The 22,982-nt window shown below is 40.1% G+C and overlaps 1 protein-coding gene across 6 annotated transcripts in view; it reads left to right on the top strand.

Moving 5' to 3' along the window:
• The window catches only part of LOC130873241 (zinc finger protein 26), a 28,960-nt gene extending 7,121 nt beyond the window's left edge, over window positions 1-21,839 (top strand). Inside the window, exons 3-13 of one of the 6 annotated variants that reach the window (XR_009057014.1) lie at window positions 925-1,060; window positions 2,029-2,120; window positions 2,706-2,814; window positions 4,682-4,762; window positions 5,424-5,521; window positions 6,414-6,540; window positions 7,658-7,741; window positions 8,267-8,349; window positions 9,550-10,891; window positions 15,618-16,438; window positions 20,286-21,839. Coding sequence is in view for 5 of the 6 variants with exons in the window: in XM_057767916.1 (XP_057623899.1) it covers window positions 1,036-1,060; window positions 2,029-2,120; window positions 2,706-2,814; window positions 4,682-4,762; window positions 5,424-5,521; window positions 6,414-6,540; window positions 7,658-7,741; window positions 8,267-8,349; window positions 9,550-11,811 (2,961 nt within the window). In the remaining variant the exon portion in view is untranslated. Of the gene's footprint in view, window positions 1-924; window positions 1,061-2,028; window positions 2,121-2,705; window positions 2,815-4,681; window positions 4,763-5,423; window positions 5,522-6,413; window positions 6,541-7,657; window positions 7,742-8,266; window positions 8,350-9,549; window positions 15,594-15,617; window positions 18,227-20,285 lie in introns of those variants that run through there. The other 5 variants (XM_057767921.1, XM_057767916.1, XM_057767917.1 and 2 more) reach the window with 5 other exon arrangements.
• The last annotated feature ends 1,143 nt before the right edge of the window (window positions 21,840-22,982 follow it).

The following is a 22,982-nucleotide window of genomic DNA, read 5'->3' as shown; positions in this document are numbered from 1 at the left end:
AGTCAGTTGATGCAAAAGCAAGAGGAAGTTTATTCTCGTTTGCACAAACGGGCTCCTCAGCCAGGCGAGGGAGAGAAGCCCTGACTAGCTATTATAGGCTGCTTTTAAAGGTAAAAAAAAAAATACATATTCAGGGAGGGGGGTACAGTGGGTTGTTTGTCAACCGCAGGGATTGGCACATTTTAAGGGCATTTACTATGATTGGTTATGTCAAAGGCGGGATGGGCAGTTGCCTGGGCCAGGTGAAGGACAGGGAAGCACCTACCTGCAGGCTGTTGGAAAACACCTAACGTTCTAGTCAGCAGGCAGGGTGGGGTCACAACTAGTTCACAAAAACATGTTTTCTCTAGTTCGCAAAAACATGTTTTCTTCACTGACAACCAGAAGACATGTTATTTAGCCGTTTAAAAAGAGGGGGACAATGAGTTAAACGCTGTAAACTAAACCTCATTTATGTTGTCTTTTTTTTTTTTTTTTTGGTTTTTCGAGACAGGGTTTCTCTGTGGTTTTGGAGCCTGTCCTGGAACTAGCTCTTGTAGACCAGGCTGGTCTCGAACTCACAGAGATCCTCCTGCCTCTGCCTCCCGAGTGCTGGGATTAAAGGCGTGCACCACCACCGCCCGGTAGGATGATGAGTCTTATAAAGCCTTGAGGCCACCCTGAGCGAGGTATAGTCTCAAGCAAGGATCCACCTCCTACGGGTTCCATAATCTTTCTAAACAGGACTGCCAGCTGAGGACCAGTGTTCAAATACATGAGCCCATGGAGCATCTTTCTTCTTATACAACAAATATATACGAATCCTCAGTCAGTGCAGGTGCTGTTAATGAATCCATATTACAAGGTATAAATTTTTAGTGGTTTTCATGATCTCACCTGTAGAGAGCTTGATGACTGCTAAGTGTTGCTTTTTGATTGATGCAGATTAAAGAGAAATGAATATCATCATTTTCCACTTTGATACTTGAGTTTCCCTGGTGTGTCCTTGGAGTCACAGAAGAATTTGATTACACATTTTACCATTAGACTCAAAGGATGGACGTTACCAGTTTGTCCTGTGGTGAGTCCTGTTGTTATTTTTGAGAGGATCTGTTGTAGGTCCCTCCTACCCAGTGTAGAGGCAGAGATCTACCGGTATGTGTGGAGTGCCCTCTAGTGTGTGCTTGGGAACAGACACTGCAGAACCCATAACTGATTTTTGTCATTGTAGGCAAACTAGAGTTATATTTCTTAGAACTTACTTTTCTTTGGCTTTAAAGCAAAACTGATGTATTTTTCTTGGTGGGCAAGGCAGTTCACCATTGCATCTTCTTGCTGTAATAATTGCTGCTGTGGCATTGTAGGTTACTAGAGTTATATTTGCAAATTATCTGAGTGAACTGAGTTATGTATTAATTGCAAACAGATGAACTCCCATCCTCACAGTGAATGTGGGCTTTTTTCTTCTAGTTTTCAACTTTACTGAAGCATGGTAAACAAAAATTATATGTATCCAAGGAATGCACCGTGATAAGTTAGTAGGTGCTGTGAAATGACCCCACTGGCAGACTGAATGTAGTATTTATACCTCATAGTTACCATTTGCAGTGGGAGAGAAGAGTGGAAATAAGCTCATTTAAGATCTATTATTTCATAGAGTAAAACTATTTTTAAAATTACAACAGAAAATGTGATTAAAATCAAAATTTTCCTTTATCCACACTGCTCAAAGTAAACATCATTCATATTTTGGTAGCTTTTGTACAGTTACATACAGAGGCACAAATGTTGTTTTCAAAATTGATAGATTTATGACTTTTTGGCCATCAGTTTATACACTGAGAAATTTTGATGTCCTTGAAAAGTCACCTATGAAATACAAAATAGTGGTAGAAAAGATTTTCTGGAGTTATTATTGTGAAATAAATTATTTTGCATATGCTTCCAGACTTCCCTCTCCCACTCTCTCTCTCTAATTCTCTTTCCCGCTTCTCACTCTCTCTGAATGTGGGCTTTTTGGCAGCTTTGGATTGTTGTATCTTTTTCCAGGAAGTCCTCTTTCTGGGGACCAAGTCTGCAGCCAAGGAGAAGAAACAGAGGGGGAAAGCATACTGGTTGATTGCCTGAGAAACTGTAATAAGGTATGAAGACTAACCTCATTGCATATGGAGGTATACATCTTTCCATGCAGACCAGTTTGTCTCCAGGGATTACCAAAGGGAATAAAGCCCCTGACAAGGACTAATTACCATAGGAGAGGAACTTTTTCACACTGCTGTAATTGTATTAGTATAGTGTTTTTGTGATGCCAAATGCCAGGTGTTTTTAAATTTTTTTTAATATATAGTAATATATATTAAAAATAATAAGAAAGCAAAAGTTTCATTTTTCTTAAAGACGTTGTTTTTCATATTTACCCCATTTATACAGTATGTCCAGGAGTATTATTAAGAAAGAAGGAAGATGAGAAAGGCCAGTGTGTGGTGAGGTGAAAACGTTTGGAATGTGTCATTACGGTTCCATGATTAGAGTAAATGGACAGAGTGAGGTGTGAATACAGAGGAGCCTATCTAGGACCCTCAAGCCCCACGGTAGGCAGTGGGAGAACTTGCAGCTCTCTCTGGTCATTGGGTTCCCCATCCCTAGTCTCCTGAGAGGATTGGTGGGGATATTAACTTGGTTGAAGCAGGTATTTTTGGGTGGTTAAGGATTTGGTGACCTTTCAGGGTGAGGCTGTGGATTTCACTCAAGAGGAGCAGACTACAAAGGATCCAACTCAGAAGAGCATACCTAGTGATGTGGCAGTGGGGGACTCTACAAAGCTGGCCTCTGTAGGTAAGCTGGTAGTTATTCTCGTATGCCAGATGCTTCCTTCATGTGGAGCTGACACATGGACTTAGTGTGTTTAGGATCTTTGTCAAATCCATTGATAACAGTGATAGCAGTTTCTCTTCTAATATATTTAAACATATGATATTAGTTTTATGGGGATGCATAGCAAACTTCAGTGCCTTGTAAATGCTGTCTGTGTGCTTCATTACTGTGCTGCATGCCTAGCATACTAGCTATTTATTTTCTTTAAGATTTAGGATGCACTAGATGCACTAGGGAGGCAGAGGCAGGCGGATCTCTGTGAGTTCGAGACCAGCCTGGTCTACAAGAGCTAGTTCCAGGACTGGCTCCAAAACCACAGAGAAACCCTGTCTTGAAAAAGCGGAAAAAAAAAAAAAAAGATTTAGGGTGGTGATGGATGTGCACCTTTAATCCCAGCACCTAGGAGGCAGAGGCAGGTGGATCTCTGTTAGTTCGAGGCCAGCCTGGTCTACAGAGTGAGTTTCAGGACAACGAACAGGGCTACTCAGAGGAACTCTGTCTAGAAAAACAAAACCAAAAAGTTTATTTTTATTTATTGTTTTGTGTGAGTGCAGGTGCGCATGTGCCAGCAGCGCCCTGTGGGAATCAGAGGGCTTCTCACAGGGGGTCAGTGCTCTGCTCCACCTGTGGAAGGGAGGTTCATTCTCATTTCTGCCACTGCACTTCCGGCCAGTTCTCCTGTTTCTGCCTCTCATTTCACTGCAGGAGTGCTGGGTGGGATTACAGCTGTGTGCCATTGCTCCTAACTTCTTAGTATTTGGTGTACTAGTCTTGCCGCTGTAATAAAACAGAGTAAATAAGCAACTTGGGGAGAAAAAGGTTTATTTGGCTTAAGGTTATAGTCCATTATCAAGGGATGTCAAGGCAGGAACCTATAGGCAGACCCTGAAACAAAAACCATGGAGGAACACTGCCTTACTTCCTTTGGCTTGCGTCTACTTTTCTTATACAGACCTGGCCCTTTTGTATCAATTAGCAATCAAATAAAAGTTCTGCAAACATGCTCACAGGCTAATCTGATGGAGGTAATTCTTCAGTTGAGGTTCCCTCTTCCCAAGTGTGATGTTGTCAGTCAAGATGTGGGTTCTGCATATTGAACTAAGGTTGTCAGCGTTATGTGGGAAACTTTTTACCTGATGAATTATTTCATGGTGGTATTTCTTAAAATGTGGATCACCTAGTTCTGTTGAAATGTATGTTTATATTTCCACCTTTGATACACGGAATAATAATTTCTAGTTAGTATTCTATTTGTCTTATGACTTTATCTGAATTAGATGAACTATAATACTTATAAAGTTAATTGTTTATGCCGGGCGGTGGTGGCGCACGCCTTTAATCCCAGCACTCGGGAGGCAGAGACAGGCGGATCTCTGTGAGTTCGAGACCAGCCTGGTCTACAAGAGCTAGTTCCAGGACAGACTCCAAAACCACAGAGAAACCCTGTCTCAAAAAACCAAAAAAAAAAAAAAAAAAAAAGTTAATTGTTTATTGCCTAGGATTTATTTTTGTCTGTTTGATTAAAATGCTAGAGCATCAGAAATGTGGATATGAAATTGATTTGTATTTCAGTAGTCAGAGATTCTTGGGATCATGGAATAAGGCTTTGTCTTTTTAATCTTTCGGAAATAATTAACTACTTTTATTAGAATTGTAGACCAAAAGCTGCATTTGATTTTGCCTGCCTGTAATCCCAGTAGATTTATAGGTTTGAGGGGCTAGTCTGGGCTACATGAGACCTTGTATTGGGAAAAAAAAATGTATTATAGACCTGAATCATAGAAAAGTTTGCCATCTCTTCCATTAATGCAACTTTGTCTATGTATAGGATGTCAGACACTTACCAAGCCCAGTGCTTTGACTTGCTTGACAAAAGAATTGGTAACCGCACAGAGAGGAGTTCTTCAAGGTGAATGTTTGTGAAGAATAATATTGATCAGTGGCATACATCATTATCAACTCTCCTTTTTGTCTTTCCCAAAATTCTTTGATCTCATGGAATAGCATTTTATGATTCAAGTTAATTGCTTTTTGCTTTTGCTTGTTTCATTTTTTTGCGTTACTGTGTGTCCCACAGACTGACCTGGAACTTACTTTGTACACTAGGCTGGTCTTGAACTCAGAGACTCACTGTCTTCCTCCTGGAGTGCCAAGCTCATTGTTTTATTTACTTTTCTTTTTTTCATCTATCTGTCTCTCTATGTTGTTTATGTGTGTGCTGTGGTAGAACAGTTTCAATTATATATCCTGGGATTTGCCTCAAATGCTTCTCCCTCTCTTTCTTTTTTCATTATGGTATAGTTTTAAATAGTTGGTTCTCCAACCTTAGATTTGTGTGTGCTGGGATTGCATCACCGTACCATGCTGTACTTTGATATTTCTTCCTTTTTCTCTCTGGTGATATGTTTTTGTTTTATTACCACCACATACTAATTTCGACAGAATTAATATTTAGCGAATTTTCCTCTAAATCTCCAGTTTGTTTACCAGGTTTATTTACAAAAGCATGGAGACATTTTTAACTTCTTTGCTATACTGTTCTATTATTTAAATCTAATCTTATTTTGTAGGTTTAATTCCAGAATTGGAAAAACATCTACAAACCAAAGATTTAACACTAGAGCAAGGTTTTTTGACAAGACATACCTTCATGGAGACACAGCAGGTGGTAAGTTCAATTAAAAGTGCATTTCCTATTTTATGTACTTAGCCAAGATTGGCAGTTTTTTTAAAATCTAAAGTTAATATGAAACTGGCCTAGAAGACATTTTCTCATAGGTAAACTTGGCTTCATAGCAAACCAAAAACCCATGCCATGACAAATCCCTGGTTGAATTTTCCCCAAAGGCACATGCCTTATTTAGGTGAGGGAATACTGTTGTAATATGAGCGACAGGGCTGCGTCCCCGGCACCCAGCCGCCCGCATGGCTAGCTTATGCCCCGAAATAATTACACGGAAACTGTATTCTTTTAAACACTGCCTGGCCCATTAGTTTCAGCCTCTTATTGGCTAGCTCTTACAGATTGATCTAACCCATTTTTAATATTTTGTGTAGTACCACGAGCTGGCTTACCAGGAAAGATCTTAACCTGCGTCTGTCTGGAGTGGGAGAATCATGGCGACTCCTGACTCGGCTTCTTTCTCCCAGCATTCTGTTCTGTTTACTCCACCCACCTAAGGGTTGGCCTATCAAATGGGCCTAGGCAGTTTCTTTATTAATTAACTAATGAAAGCAACAGATTAATACAAGACCCACCTCCATCAGAATACCTTGAAAATTATCTCCATATTTTAGTAATCATGTGTCTTGAGTTCTGTTAGTTATTTTTATTTATGTGTTCTGACAAATGATAACGATGAAAATCTCCCTTTTAAAGCAGTAAATTCACTTGTAATGACATAACAATTTGAAATGTCTTGGGAGTGTGTCCCAACATCCATGAGTATACAGTGTGTACAGAGTGAGTGTGGACAGAGAGATGTTCTAGAAATACTGAGACTTGAGACAGGTTATAGGGACCTTAGACTTCTAAATATGTATGTTACTTCCTCTTTCAGGATGCAGTGACCTTTGAAGATGTGTCTGTGGACTTTACCCAGGAAGAGTGGACTTCACTGGATCCAATTCAGAGAAGCCTCTATAGAGATGTGATGCTGGAGAACTACCAGAACCTGGCCACAGTAGGTGAGACTGCCAACATTTGTTCTAGCTTCATAAACTAACAGAAATAAATAGTGTTCTAGAATGTGATGTCAGCTCAGAGAACAGTGAGAAATAACAGATTAAATCCCTTCCTTAATATAATTATTCCATCATGGTAGTTTTAAACCAAATGGTGGTTAGTAGCATAACTATTACTATACTAATAGTGTTATTTTGAGATTCTCCTTTTGACTTGTTTTTGTATTATGGTAGGGTCTTACTCTATAGCTCAGACTGGCTTTAAGTCTCTCACTATTCTTTTTTTTTTTTTTTTTTAAGGTTTATTTATTTATGATGTATACAGTGTTCTGCCTGCATGTATGCCTACAGACCAGAAGAGGGCACCAGATCTCATTACAGATGGTTGTGAGCCACCATGTGGGTGCTGGGAATTGAACTAAGGATCTCTGGAAGAGCAGTCAGTGCTCTTAACCTCTGAGCCATCTTTCCAGCCCCAAGCTTTCAGTATTCTATCTCAGTCTTCTGAGAGCTGGAATTACAGCCTGGTTGTTGTTTTGATTTAGCAATCTTTATGAATCTGTTTTTAAAGATAAGATAAAGATTATTTTTTCTACTTTTACTAGATCTTATTGGAAGAAATAGTTTAGTGCATTTTATTTTACATTATTTTAAAACATAGACTTTTCATTAATAACGAAGTCATAGGAATATTACACGTCATTAAATAGTATTTATTTATTTATTGGCAGTAGTGGGGATTGAACTTAGGACCTTGTACAGTTTAGGCAAGTGCTCTACTACTGAACTGTATCCTCAGCCACTTTTTGGTTTCTCACTAGTTAGCCCTGTAGCCATGACTGGCCTGAAAGTCGTGACCTTCTTGCCTCAGCCTTGTGAATGCTGAGATTACACGTAGAGATTGCATGTATCCATCAACAGACTTGGTCCTCACTGGTGTTTCTTAAATGTGCATTTAGTTATGAATGGATTTGGTGGGTCACAGGAAACTTCTTGTCATCAATAGCATGAACATTTGTATTTTGAGTTGTTAATAATTTTAAGTATTTCTTGAGAAATGTAGCTTCCTGTCATTGTGGAGTATGTCTGAGACTGCAGTGATGTATCTGTCTCTGTTTAGGAGGTCAGTTGTTCAAACCCAGCCTGATCTCTTGGTTGGAGCAGAAAGTAGAGTTGACAATAATGGAGCAAGGAATTCTCCAAGGTTAGTATCTGTTGAAAACATTTCTTGTTATTGTCAAGTTCTATATGTTTGGAAGTGTGTCAAAGGAACTGTTAGAAGATCACCTTGAATCTGAAGACTGAGGTCCTTGGAACACAATTTTAATAGGAAAAGCTAACGTATAGTGTCTGTGATGTACCGTTTCCCCTTTTCTCTGATTATCCTATTTACCATCCCATTTAATTTTAATAGAAAAATTTGTTTATTACTATTTCTCTGACACCATATCCTATGCTGGTCAAATTTTAGACTTAGATGCTTTAATCTTTCGTTGCTTTATTGTTTAATGTGTTTTAATATGAAAGAAAACATAAATGAAGTTCTGGCCTGGAACTCAACTTTATAGACCAGGCTGGCCTTGAACTCACATATCTGCTTGCTTCTGCCTCCTAATGGTGTGCACCACCACACCTGGCCATATAATGTGAGTTTTTGCCTGCTTTTAAAAATGTAACCTTTCATTTGTTGTGCAAATCCTTATATATATATTTTCTGGTTTCACTTTAGAATGGGAAATGCACCTTAAGACAAAAGGGACAGCACTTGAGGAGGATATATTTTGGTCAGATATGTCAAATGGAAAGCTACTGGTAAGACTCACAAATGAAATTTACTTTTTATGTTTATGGGTACTTTGCCTGCACATATGTCTGTGTATCATGTATATTTCTGGTGGCCTTGGAGAACAGACTAGGGAGGGCATCTGATTCCCCAGAACTGAAGTTATAGACAGTTGTGACCATGTGGGTGCTGGGAAACTAACCTGGGTCCTTTGGAAGAGCAGCAAGTGCTTTTTTACCTGAGGCAGCTCTCCAACCCCAGAATATTTTTCTTTTCTTTTCCTTTCTTTTCTTTTCCTTTCTTTTCTTTTCTTTTCTTTTCTTTTCTTTTCTTTTCTTTCTTTCTTTCTCCCCTCCCCTCCCCTCTTCCTCTCCCCTCTTCCTCTCCCCTCCTCTCTTCCCCCCTCCTTCCTTCCTTCCTTCCTTCCTTCCTTCCTTCCTTCCTTCCTTCCTTCCTTCCTTCCTTCCTTCCTTCCTTTCTTTCTAAAAAAACATTGTTATTTGAAAATATCTAGTAAAATGTATTGTTTTTTTTTTTTTTTTTGGATTTTTTGAGACAGGGTTTCTCCGTGGCTTTTGGTTCCTATCCTGGAACTAGCTCTTCTAGACCAGGCTGGCCTCGAACTCACAGAGATCCGCCTGCCTCCCGAGTGCTGGGATTAAAGGCGTGCGCCACCACCGCCCGGCTACGTAAAATGTATTTTGATAATATTCACCTCCCACTTCTAAATCCTCCAAGACCCGGTAACCTCCACCAACTCTATATCCTTTTTTTTTTTTTTCTTTTAAAGCATAAGTAATCTACCAATTTGAATTTGTACTAACCAAACCACTCCTTGATGTGTGTATGGCCACACACTAGAGCATGGTTGACCTACCAGCAGCCATACTCCTTGGGGGAACAAGTATACTTATTGTCCCAGTTCAGGGTAGATTAGCAGTTCACTAATAAAAATAGATACAAATGAAAGATACTTGATAGAAATAGCTATTACAGGCAAGGGAACTCTTATCTCTTTCTCTCATTTTCTTCTTTTTTTTCTTTCTCATTTTCTTTTTCCTTTACCCCTTTTATCAGATGGGCTCACTATCACTCAAGGTAGACTAAGCCTTCAGAGTGTTGGGACTGCAGGAGTAAACCAGCATACTCAGCATAAGTTAGTTTAGTGTGTCAGAATTCTCTGCAAGTCTGAACAAGCCTTTAATCATTTTTTTACCCTTTGTCAATAGGGAAGAAAGCACAATGGAGGGGTGCTTGGCAACTCTATGCAAGTTGGAAGAGTTTTCAGTGAAGATTCATACCCTCAGACTCACGTTAGTAGGCTAAATACAGAGAACACTTCAGAGAGTAATTTGTGTGGAAAAGACTTGCTGCCACCACTTAAAGAAACTTCTACTGAAAAGAACATTTTTCAGTTGGACCAGTGTGTAAAATCTTTCACTTTGACTCCAGATGTTTCACAGAAAATGTGCACTCTGGGAAAATCCACTGAATGCAGTGACTGTGGGAAAACTTTCCTTAATCACTTAGAACTTGAGGCACATAGTTCTTCTCATAGTGAAAAGAGTCAGTGTGGACAAACTTTTACTCATCCTGTAAGTCATAATGAGCATGTTGTAATTCCCACTGAAAAAAAATACTATGAATGTAAGAAATGTGAAAAAGTCTTTACACATCCTATCTACCTTAATGTCCATATGCAAAGCCACACCGTGGAGAAACCCTATGACTGTAAGGAATGTGGGAAAGCCTTCACTGAGCGCTCAAGTTTAATTGTGCATCTACGACAGCACACTCGAGAGAAGTCTTATGAGTGCAAGGAATGTGGGAAAACCTTCATTCAACCCTCACGCCTTACAGAACACATGAGAAGTCACACAGGAGAGAAACCATATCAGTGTGACCAGTGTGGGAATGCCTTTGCATCTTCTTCTTACCTTACTACGCATTTGAGAACTCATACCGGAGAGAAGCCCTTTGAGTGTAACATATGTGGGAAGGCATTTACACGTTCCTCTTACCTGCTAGGTCACATACGAACTCACACCGGAGAAAAGCCCTATGAATGTAAAGTATGTGGGAAAGCGTTCAGTGGTCGTTCTTGGCTTACGATACACTTACGAAAGCATACTGGAGAGAGGCCCTATCCGTGTACAGAATGTGAGAAAGCCTTTACCAGCTTTGCTCAGCTGACTGAACATATAAAAACTCACACTGGTGAAAAGCCCTTTCGTTGTAAGGTATGTGCAAGGACCTTTAGAAATTCCTCATGCCTTAAGACCCACTTCCGAATTCACACTGGAATAAAACCATACAAATGTAATTACTGTGGGAAAGACTTCACTGCACGGTCAGGCCTTACTAAGCACGTACTAATTCACAATGGGGAGAAGCCCTATGAGTGTAAGGAATGCGGGAAAGCCTTCAGTACATCCTCTGGCCTTGTTGAACATATAAGAATTCATACAGGAGAGAAGCCCTTTGAATGCTATCAGTGTGGGAAAGCTTTGGCTCATTCCTCATCTCTTGTTGGACATTTAAGAACTCACACTGGAGAGAAACCCTTTGAGTGTAAGCAGTGTGACAAAACATTTACGCGGTCTTCTTATCTTCGTATTCATATGCGAACTCACACTGGAGAGAAACCATATGAGTGTAAGGAGTGTGGGAAGACTTTCCCTGAGCGCTCATGCCTTACTAAACACATAAGAACACACACTGGTGAAAGGCCCTATGAATGTAAGGAGTGTGGGAAAGGCTTTATTAGTTTTGCTCAACTTACTGTACACATAAAAACTCACAGTTCGGAGAGACCTTTTCAGTGTAAGGTGTGCACAAAATCCTTTAGAAACTCCTCCTCCCTTGAGACCCACTTTCGAATTCACACTGGAGTAAAACCCTATAAATGCACTTACTGTGGGAAAGACTTCACTGCTCGTTCAGGCCTTACTATACACTTAAGAAATCACACTGGGGAGAAGTCCTATGCATGCCAAGAATGTGGAAAAGCCTTTAGCACTTCTTCAGGCCTTATTGCACACATAAGAAGTCACAAAGGAGAGAAACCCTTTGAATGTGACCACTGTGGGAAAGCCTTTGCTTCTTCCTCTTATCTTAATGTGCATTTGAAAATTCACACTGGAGAAAAACCCTTTCAGTGTACAGTATGTGGGAAAACATTTACATGTTCTTCCTACCTTCCTGTTCACATGCGAACTCACACTGGAGAGAAGCCTTTTCAGTGTTTAATATGTGGAAAGTCATTTTTATGGTCCTCGTACCTTCGAGTTCACATGCGAATTCACACTGGAGAGAAACCCTATGTGTGTCAGTACTGTGGAAAAGCCTTTACAGAGCACTCAGGCCTTAATAAGCATTTACGGAAACACACAGGAGAGAAACCGTATGAATATAAGGAATGCAGGGAATCCTTCACTGCTTCTGCTGATGCTAATGAACATGAAAATCCCCATTGGGGGGAAAGCCTTTGAATGTAAGGTACTCAGAAAATTGTTCTAGAAGCCCTTGATCCATCCTTTGCAATCAGAATTCAGTCTATAAAAGTCTTATAATAATCAATGTATGAAAGCATTCAGTTGTCACTGTTTGCTGTAAAAGCAACTCATTCTGAGGAAGCTCTGAGTTTAAGGATATGGGAGAGATCAAAATCCCAAGATCGGTGAACTCTGTCAAGGTTTGTAGTATAGGAGATGAAAATCTTTAGTGTTTCCATGTGTGTTGATGCAAGACATGTAGAAATGTCATAGTTTTTAAGTTTCTTAGTTCGCTTGTAATCTCACAGTTGAGAAAAATCTTACTGAAGTTTGGGAAATAACTTTACCTTTGACTTTATGTGGTGGTTACAGACTGAACACAAACCACGTATGTGTAATAGGGGATTTGCTTCAATGTCTTGAAGTTTTGGATGGCAACACATGGATTTCCTGGGTGCTTCTAGATGAACTTTGAATATTTCTATATTTGTGTATTTTTATGACTTCAATTATAAATTTCTAAATTCCATTATAGGTTTTCCTTTTTAAAATATTTCTGTTTGATGGGATTGGAAACGATTGTTTATACCTAGTGTCTAGTATATGTCCCATGACGGCATTGTGAACTAATGAACACAGTCACTACTTACTTCGTCTGTTGTCACATGCGCCCCTCTTCCCCTTTGTCTTTTTTTCACTTTTTGACCTAGACGAGTATGAAAATCATGTAGTCTAGACTGATCTCGAGCTCCTGGCAGTTCTGGCTCAGTCTCCTTAGTGTCGACATGACAGATACAAGCTATCATACCTGACTAACTGTTTTAAAGTAATGTCACATAGTGTTTACGTACTTACATAAGAAGATTTGGGTCTGACCAAGACAACCCCTTTCTTTGAGTTCCCAGTCTCTGGTAGCCACTACCCTTTCTCTGGTTGGAGTTTAGCTTTTCTTTAGCTTCTACTTGTTAAGTCATGTAGTATCTGTTTTAACTATTCCTAGGTTTTTATTTTTTGTGACAGGGTCTTACTTTGTAGCTCAAACTGACTCCCAAACTCCCAGCCTTTCTGCTTCAGGCATGTGCCATCATACCTAGCTGTTTATATGAGTTTATATGATTTACTTGATGTCCTCAAGGTAGAGCTGTGTTATGGTCAGTTAATTGTTTTAGGACATTAATTATCCTTTGGTATGTCTATGGATACTTATTTCCATACCTTGACTGTTGGGAGTATTGCTACATTGAATGTTAGTGTAGCTGTCTCTTTTTAATTAATGATCTTATGTCCTCAGATGCAGTCCCCAAAGTGGGTTTGTTATAGTAATGATAGGTGTACTTTTAATTCAGTATGTCTGGACTATTCTGTAATGGCTATCAGTCATATTCCCAATGATATACCTACTCTTTTTATTGCTTATCTTTTTACTTTTTTCTTTCTATGTGCCATTTTAAAATGTGAGATGGTTTCATAAGTTTTGATTTGCATTTTTCTAATCTAAGCCATTTGTATGTCTTTGCTAAACTTAATTTCAGTTATCAATTTTAAAATCAGTGTATATGTATTTTGCTGTGAAGTTGCTGAGTTGCTGTTTTAGACATAGGCCCGCTGTACTATATATGAATCGCTGATATTTTTCCGTCTGTACACCTGCCATTTCAGATTTGTTTTCTGCTCTGCTTTGTAAAATCTTTAGTTTGATGTTGCCCTAATTTTTTATATTTGCTTTTTATGCCCGTGCTTTTAATGTCAGTTCCAAAATTCTCTGCTGCTGTGTCAAGCAGCATTCTTTTTGGAGTTTTATTGTGTCAACACTCTAAGATTTGATTTTCAGGGTTTTGTTTGTTGGAGGTGGTCTCATTATGTAATCTATAATAGCATAGAACTCATTGTGTGGACTAGGTTGATCTTAAACTTGCAGCAGTTTCTCCCCAGGCCTTCTGAGTACAGAGATTTTCAGTATGAACCAGCCTACCCAGCTTAACTGTATTTCTTTTACTGTTATTTAATTTTATTTCCTTTTTTCTTTGATCTCTGAGTTACACACACACACACACACACACACACACACACACACACCATAGTTAGTGGTATAGTTTTGCTTGTGCATCCATTTTTATCAGTTCCTTTTATTTGTTTAACAATCCTTTTTATGGTTTGATAGTTTTGTTGAAAATTTGGTTATAAGCATTTGTGTTTTGGTGCTAGAAATTGAACCTGTGGCCTCATGAATGCTAGGCACATACTCTACCCTCAAGCTATAGTTCTAAACCCATTTTTGAAATTATTTTGACTGTATAAAGGTTTTGTTTTGACTTTTTTCTTTCCTTTCTTTTCTTTTTTCTTTTCTTTCTTTTTTTTTTTTTTTTTTTTTTGAGGTTGTTTCTCTGTGTTGCTTTGGCTGTTCTGGAACTCACTTTGTATTCCAGACTGACTTTAAACTCACAGAGATCTTCCTGCCTCTCCCTCCTAAGTACCGGGATTAAAGACATACATCATCCCCACCTGGCTTGTATAAAGTTTTTGAGATAATCTCTCTGTGTAACTCTGAAACCGACCAGGTTAGCCTCAAACTCACAGAGATCCACCTGTCTCTCTACCTTCCAGAGTGCTGGGATTAAAATTATGTGCCACTATGCCTAGCAATGATAAGTTTATATCTAAACTATTTTGTTTCGTTGTCTATATCAATATTGTACTGTTTGATTACTGCCTATGTAATGTATTTTTCTTTTGTAATTATTCCTTGAGAAAAGGTCTCCTGGAGCTTAGACTGACTCTGAAATAACTAAATGGTCAAGAATGATCTTGGACTTTTGATCTCTTGCTTCTGCCTCCAGTGGTAGGATTCCAGGCATGCACCACTACACTCACCATTTTTGTTTTGGTTTTGGCGCAGTGCTTGGGTATCAAGTGCATGCTAAGTGAATACTCTACCAACTGAGCTTCATCTCTAGCCCTGTGACACACTGTTTAACCTAAAACTTTTGTTTTTATTTGAGTTTGGGCTAATTTGAAAGGTTTTGGTTTTTTATGACTTGGGAATTTTTTCCCAAGCCTGTGAAGAATGCCATTTGATTTGCTAATGTGGTAGCAATAAATCTACAAAGCACTTTGGATAGGATGGACATTTTAACAGTGTGCATAGGATGCCTTGCCTTTGTTTATAGTCTTGTTCATAGTGGTTTAGATTTTCCCTGTTTAATTTTATTCTCATTTTATGCAGTTCAATAGGGTGTATAATATTTTTGCTTTTTAAATTTGTAGTATGTAAAGACACTTTGTGTTGATTTAGAAAATCATTAAACTTTTATGAGTTTCTTAAATTTTTTTTCACAGAGTAATTTTCTATGTTGACACCCTGTCACCTGAAACAGATTTGTTTCCTTGGGTGAAAAAATTTTTTCTTTTTTCTTACCCTAATTGCTCCAGCTAGGCTTTTCCCGGTGTTTGCTGAATTGATGGAAAGGTGCGCCTGTCCTTGACAAGTTTGAGCTTTGTAACACTGAATGATAACTGTTTGTTTTACCCGTGCTGCCATTATAGTTTCTGTCTAATTTATTGACTGTTGTCACCATCAGTTGATATCCTGTGTTGTTACATGATTCTATATATTTTCTGCAGTACAGTTTTTCATTTTGTTCATTCAGTGTATCACATTTATTTGCATAAACCATCTTTGCATCCCACTGATAAACTCATTCTTGAACACAATTTGTGCGGTCCTTTTAAAACTTTGTGAAGTGACCAGGATATTGAAATTGTCTTAATAAATAATAATTTTTCATTATTTGTTTTTGAGACAGGGTCTTGCTGTGTAATTCACGTTAGAATTCACTGTGTATCGCAAACTGACCTCAAATTAATGATGCTCCTGCATTAGCCTCTCAAGTGGCTTCAGTAGTGGCCCACTATGCCTGGCTGATGATGTTTAGAAAATCATCTGTGCTTCCAGTAAGTGACTCGTTTTATTTGTTAGGGCATAAATAGACCGAAAAAGAGGTAAGGGTATCATGGTTGTAAAGGTGTGATCCCAGAAACAGAACACTAAGAATGGAAAGCAAATATTAGTGTACATGTAGAGAGGAATAAATAACACTATGATGAGAGTGTAAGATGGCTTTAGTACTCTTCAGTGCTGAATTGATAATAACATTGAGTCTTAAAATCACTAAGACTTGAGACCAAGTGGATCTAATAAATCTATACATAACTTTCTAAGGGCCAGAGAATACTTCGTGTTTAATTTCACAGGGTATTTTATGAGAGATTTCACAAGCTTTACTTTTAAAATAATTCTTAGGCAGGATTGAGTTTCTTTAGTTTTTGAGGGATGGTCTCATTGTATAGTCTAGACACATCCAGCTTGCAATTCTGGCTCAAAGATACAATACTGCATTATATTAATATAGTTAGAACTGGCACTAATTTTATTTACTGACTGTAGATGCAAACTAATGAATATATTCCTCACCTGACATAGTTCTTTTCTATTACATTAATTTATTTGGAATGGGGGTGGACAACATCGTGTGTGAAGATCAGAGGACAACTCACTCAGGAACTGGTTTTCTCTGTTACCTTGTGAATCCTGGGAATTGAACTCCTCAGGTATTTGGGCTTGGAGGTAAGCACTTCCTTTGTGTGCTGAGCCAACTTGCCAGCCCACAGCATTATCTTTTATATTTGATATGAAGACACCTAATGTCTTAGCAAATTAAAGAACACAGAGTTCCATAGGCCCTGGAGATAGATGCTTATATGTCTCTCAGAATGGTAATTGGGTGGCAGGGACTTCTCTGTTGGAGTGTAACCAGGAAAGTCCACCTCAGGCTTCACAGAGTGTTCATTTGTCAGGAACTAAAGCAGCCCACCTTACCAGCACCTACCGTGCTAGCCGGTTTCAGTGGACAGCACATTATTGTTCCCTGCTGTCACAGAGGTGAATGTGCTGTCTTGACACTACTGACAGAAAGTGTGCTCTCTTGAATAGTTATCTCTTGAAGATTCTCCCAAATCTTAGCCACTGGCCGCCACTGTTGTCATCTACTTCTGTGACTTCAATTTATTTTTTAGATTCCAAGTGTGTGATAATGTAGACTTTTTTTTGAGACAGAGTATATCTCACTAGCTCTGGCAATCTTGGAACTCACTTTTTAGACCAGGCTGGCCTCTAACTCAGAGATCACCTGCCTCTGCTTCCCAAGTACTGGTATTAAAGGCATGCGTCAGCACTGCCCGGTTGTTTTGTTTTTGTGTGTATGTTTTGCCTGCATATGTTTCTATGCATCAGGTATGTACCTGCTGCCCAGAAGGTCAGAAGAAGGCATCAGGTCCCTGGGACTGGAGTTACAGATGATTATAAGCCTACATGTGGCTGCTGGGAAGTGAACTTAGGTCCTCTGGAAGAGTAGCCAGTATAGTATAATTGAAGCCAGATAGTTAAATTTTGAATTTTGTTTGAAGCTAGTATGCTTTGAAAATGAAATATTCCCTACAAGTCTATGTGTTTGTATGTGTAGTCTCCTCCAGCTGATGCCACCGTTTTAGAAGGCTGTGGGTAGGGGTGGGTCTTTGAAGGTTTTACCTGCCAACCATTTTGGCCCACCTCTCTACTTGTGATCTGCCAAGATGTGAACAGTTCTCCCACAAGCTCCTGCTGCCACATAACCATTCCAGCTACCATCCCTTTCTTGTCATGATCGATGTTGCCCTCTGAATCCATGACTTCAAATCTTTCCTTAAACACTGCCAGAAATTTTGATAAGTGAACCCACATAGCTTAGCGTGTATGCGTGCGCATAAACACGTGTATTTGAAATAGGGTCTTAGGTATTCCAGACTGTCCTCAAACTTGACAGGTGGTCAAGGATGACCTTGAACTTTGAATCCTATCTCTACCCCCAATGTACTGTGGTTCTAAGGAGTGACTGAACCTGGACCTATTAGCATGCTAGGCAAGAAAACTACGTTCAGAGCTACATTGAAATACTCAGATGTGTATAAGTGCACTTCGCTCATCTTCACATGCACCCCACAACCTCCATCTTCTCCTCTTTCATACTTTTAAAGAAATTTTTTTCTTTGATTCTGTGCATGAGAGAAAATGCAATATTGGTCACTCGATCTGGCTTATTTTGCTTACTATGCATTTTAGTTCCATCACTTTCCTACTAATTACCTAATTTTTTTTCTTTATGGCTAAAGAAAGCTCCATTCTGTGGATCCCCCCCTCCCCCCATTTTCCCACTGTACATGTGTCTTCCACATGCATTTGGGTGCCCAAGGGGGTTACTAGAGGGTATTGGATCTCCTGGAGCTGTTCTGAGACACCCAGTAATGATGTTGGGGACCACTTTGGTCCCCTGGAAGAGCAATCTTAGCTGCTGATTCATCTCTCAGTCTCTCTCTCTCTCTCTCTCTCTCTCTTTCTATCTCTCTCTCTCTCTCTCTCTTTCTCTCTCCTCCCTCCCTCCCTCCTTCCTTTCTTCCTTCCTTCCCTTTTTTTTCTTTTTTTGTTTTGTGAGACAGGGTTTCTCTGTGTAACAGCCCTAGCTATCCTGGAACTAGCTCTTGTAGACCAGGCTGACCTTGAACTCAGAGATCTGCCTGCCTCGGCCTTCTAAGTGCTGGGATTAAAGGAATGCGCCACCACCCGGCTCAGTCTACTTATTAATGAACACCTAAGCTGACTTTTTAAGTTGGCTATTCTGAGTAGTGTTACTGTTAACATGGGTATGCAGTCTTGCCTCCTTTGGTGTATACTCAGGAGTGAAGTGGTACAGCTGAATCAGCCATAGTTCTGCTTCCAGTTGTTTGGGCAGCCCCCATACTGATTTCCATTCTCATCAACAGTGTACAAGGGTTCTGGCTCATCTCACCCACACTACGTCTTGTTTTTTTGTTTTCTTGGACAAACCATTCTGAAAGGGAGCAGATGGAATCTTAGTGAAGTCTTTTTTTCTCCCTGATAGCCAAGGATTTTGAACATTTTTTTCCATGTATTTATTGACCATGTTTTAAGAAGTGATTGTTCAATTATTTTTGCTAATAATTCATTTAAAAAGATTGTTATATGTCATATGTGTGTACCTGCATAAATTTATGGTCGTTACATACATGCAGGTCCCCAAAGAGGCCAGAAGAGCACATAAGATACCCTAGAGCTGGTGTTCCAGGTTGCTGTGAGCTGCCTGATGTGGGTGCTAGGGGTGGAACCAAGGTCTTCTGCAAGAGCAGTAAGCATTCTAATCTATATTGGCTAATATTTAATATAATACAGTGGTTTGGTGAAGGCCAGAGCCTGAGGCATTACAGGGTATGAGGACTCTTGACTATTTTCTCTAGTCCTGCCATGAGGTCTGTAGTAGAGAAATCCACTCCTCAGCTTTGACAAAGGACAATTCCATTGAGTTCAGGAAAGCACACGGGAGTGTGATTCCTCATAGAGATGGTCTGCTTGAACAACATGACAGTTTGAGTTCTGGGGCTTAGCTAGACAGGAGCAGTCTCACAGCATAGGTCCTTTATACTGTGACTGAATCCTGGATGCAAATACAGTCTGTTAATAAGGCTAACGTTTGTAGGGGCCAATAACGGAGTCAATGAATAAAAACCCTCTAAGGAACTACTGACAGTTTAGGGTTGCTAGGAAAGGAGAAGTTATGTTCCTCAGTAGTTACCCACCTGTAATTTGCCGTGCTTCAGTAATTAACCCCCTTCTGCGCTCATGAAAGCTACTCCATTTTACTAGTTCTGGGGGCATTCACGTGCACTACCATATACACAGAAATAAAACACTTAAAATCCAGTGGGTCACTAAAAGAAACAAAACAAAAACAAACAAATGAAAAAAAAAACAAAGAAAATAGAAGGAGGAAAGAAGTTCAGTGGGACTGGGAGAAAGATGAGAGAAAGTAATGAGTGTGTGAAAATGACCAAAATACATTATACATGTATAAGAGTGTCAGGGTGGGGCTGGAGAGAGTGCTCAGTGGTAATCATGCAGAGGACCTGGATCCAGTTCCCAACACCTGCCTGGTAGTCCCCAATCACATGTAACTTCAGTTTCAGGTGATCCAGTGCCCCCCACCCTTCATCCCTCTTAACCTTCATAGGCACCAAGTACATATCTGGTGCACATACATACATACAAGCATGTGGTTGTTTGAATGAGACTCATATTTGAATGTTTGGTTCCTAGTTGATAGACCGCTCTTGGGAAGAATTAGGAGGTCTTGCAGAGCCCTCTGCTTTCTACTTGTGGATCAGATGCAAACTCTCCACTTGTGCTCCAGTGCCGTGCCGTGCTTGCCTGGTGCCATACTTCCCATTATGGTGGTCATAGACTCACCCTCTGAAACTATAAGCAAACTCCCCGTTAAATGCTTTCTTTTGGATGTGTTGGTCATGGTGTCTCCTTACAGCAATAGAACAGTAACTAAGACAAAGTTTTTGTGATCACGCTTATGCAGATCTACAATGAAAAAGCGCAAGTGGAACAAAAAGAAATACAAACTAGGAAGAAAAAGAGCATCAGGAAATTTTATGTTGGAGTCAAATCTTGTGCTCAAAGAGGAAGGCCCAATGTGAAGTGGAGTAAAGGGAGTGATGCCCTTGAGGCTAGCCTCCACCCAACCAGATTTCCAGTTTGTAAACAGAAAATACCTAAGGAATCTTCTGTATAGCAAAAGAAAGCTTTTTTTTTTTTTAAAATATTTATTTATTTATTTAGTATACAATATTCTGTCTGCGTGTATGCCTGAAGTCCAGAAGAGAACACCAAACCTCATTACAGATGGTTGTGAGCCACCATGTGGTTGCTGGGAATTGAACTCAGGACCTTTGGAAGAGCAGGCAATGCTCTTAACCGCTGAGCCATCTCTCCAGCCCCCAGCAAAAGAAAGCTTATTCAACAAAATAAAGTGTCAACAAATCAAAGCTTTTGTAAATGTAATCCAAGGAAGGGGTCAGGGTTCCCAGCCCAGTCAAACAGAATTTGGCAGCACCAACCACGTGGTCCTGGAGTTAGAGTCAAGAGGATGCAGGAGTTAAAGGGTTGTGGAACCTTCCTTTGTGGTTAAAGAAAGCCGTGGAGGCCCAAAGAGACCATTGTGTGAAGCTGTGTAATTCTGGATTATGTTAGAGACCCCAAGGTTTTGGAGATTCCAGAGCCATAGAATACCTATCGAGGAGACCTGCACCAAGTGGAACCAGCTCCAGAGAGGTGTGATCTATCACGCCCTTTGTCACAGGACATAAAGCTATGGCATTTGAGTCTGCCCCGCCAGGTTTCAGTCTTGCTTTGACTATTACTTCCCCACTATGCCCCCTTTCCTCCCTTTTGGAATGGTAATGTAGTCTATGTTATATAGTGGAAGTAATTAATGTGCTTTGTGATTTTGAAGGGGGTTGCAGTTAAGAGATAGCCTTGAGACAATAAGAATCTATGGGGATCTTTGAAAGTGGATTTTTTTTTTGGTTTTTCGAGATAGGGCTTCTCTGTGGCTTTGGAGCCTGTCCTGGAACTAGCTCTGTAGACCAGGCTGGTCTTGAACTCACAGGAAAGTGGATTTTGTATTATGAGATGGCTACAAGTTTTTGGGGGCTAGGGAGTGGAATGTGGTGGTTTGAATGAAAATGGCCACCATAGGCTCATACATTTGAGTACTTGGTTCCTTAGTTGGTGGAACTGTTTGGGGAAAGATCAGGAGGTGTGGCCTTGTCGGAGGAGGTGTCTCACTGGAGGTGGGCTTTGAGGTTTCAAAACCTCATGCCAAGCCGGGTGGTGGCGCACGCCTTTAATCCCAGCACTCGGGAGGCAGAGGCAGGCGGATCTCTGTGAGTTCGAGACCAGCCTGGTCTACAAGAGCTAGTTCCAGGACAGGTTCCAAAACCACAGAGAAACCCTGTCTCGAAAAACCAAAAAAAAAAAAAAAAAAAAAAAAAAAATCTCATGCCAGGTTCAGTCTTTCTGTCTCGTAGTAGTCTGAATATGTACGCTTTCAGCTACTATTCAGTGTCATGCCTCCTGCCTACCACCATGCTCCCTGCCAGGATGGTTATATATTCACCCGTGGAAACTGTAAGCAAAGCCAGAATTAAATGCTGTTCTTTAAAAATTGCCTTCGTTGTGGTGTTTCTTTACAGCAATAGAAAAGTAACTTAAGATAAAACAGTCATAGACTTTGCTTATTTATTTTTGAGACAGGGGTCTGGCCTGGAACTCACGATGTAGACCAGCCTGGTCTTAAACTCAGAGATCTGCCTGACTCTGCTTCTGGGATTTAAGTTGTCACTATCACACCCAACTAAATCTTTTAAAAATCTCTCTCTCAAAAACAAAACAAACAACAACAACAACAAAAAAATGGGCAGTTGTAGTGCACGCCTTTAATCCCAGCACTCGGAAGGCAGAGGCAGGTGGATCTTTGTGAGTTTGAAGCCAAGCCTGGTCTACACAGAGAAACTGTTGTCTCAAAAAACAAAACAAAAATCTTCAAAAACAATGTCAAAGAATAAGCTAAATGAAAAAGTGAAGGCGTTACAGAGGAAGGTCAGCTTGAAAACTCACTGTAGTACCCAAATTGCAAGGCGGGCCTGGCAAACCTGTGGACATCCAGCAAGCACAAAGCCTGTGCAGATCCAGTGCGCAGTGTTTCAAAGACGGCAGTGGACATGAATGAGACGCTCATGGCTGCAGCTGAAAAGCTCCATAAGCATGAGCCCCACATGCAGCCATTCCTACCTTCTAGTGATTCCCGGGAGATTCCAGGCCTTCACTCTTTCTGAGCAAGGATTCTTACCCACTGAGTTCTCCCCAGCCCTTATTAGTTACTTCTTGTTTAATTAGTTTGAGACAGGCTCTCACTAGACCTGGCTGGCCTGGAGCTCACTATGTAGATATAAAGCTGGTCTTGAACTCAGATCTACCCACCTCTGCTTCCAGAATCCTGGTATTAAAAGCATGTGCCACGATTCCTGGCCTAAATCAGTTACTATAACTATTAACTTCATAAAACGGCACCTCCCCAGAAAAGCACTAAAAAGTTTAAACACTCCTTCATAAGTGGGAAGTACCCAGCACCGGTAGGTAGGAGCTATGGTGAAAGGAGAGAACTGACTTGCTTGCTCCTTGCCCTCTGACCCCCACAGCCATGCTTGAAGTGGCG

Source organism: Chionomys nivalis, chromosome 4 (genome assembly GCF_950005125.1).
Source record: "Chionomys nivalis chromosome 4, mChiNiv1.1, whole genome shotgun sequence".
NCBI lineage: Eukaryota > Metazoa > Chordata > Mammalia > Rodentia > Cricetidae > Chionomys > Chionomys nivalis.
Note: the sequence above shows the minus strand (reverse complement) of the source record. Positions and strands in the feature narration are given on the sequence as shown.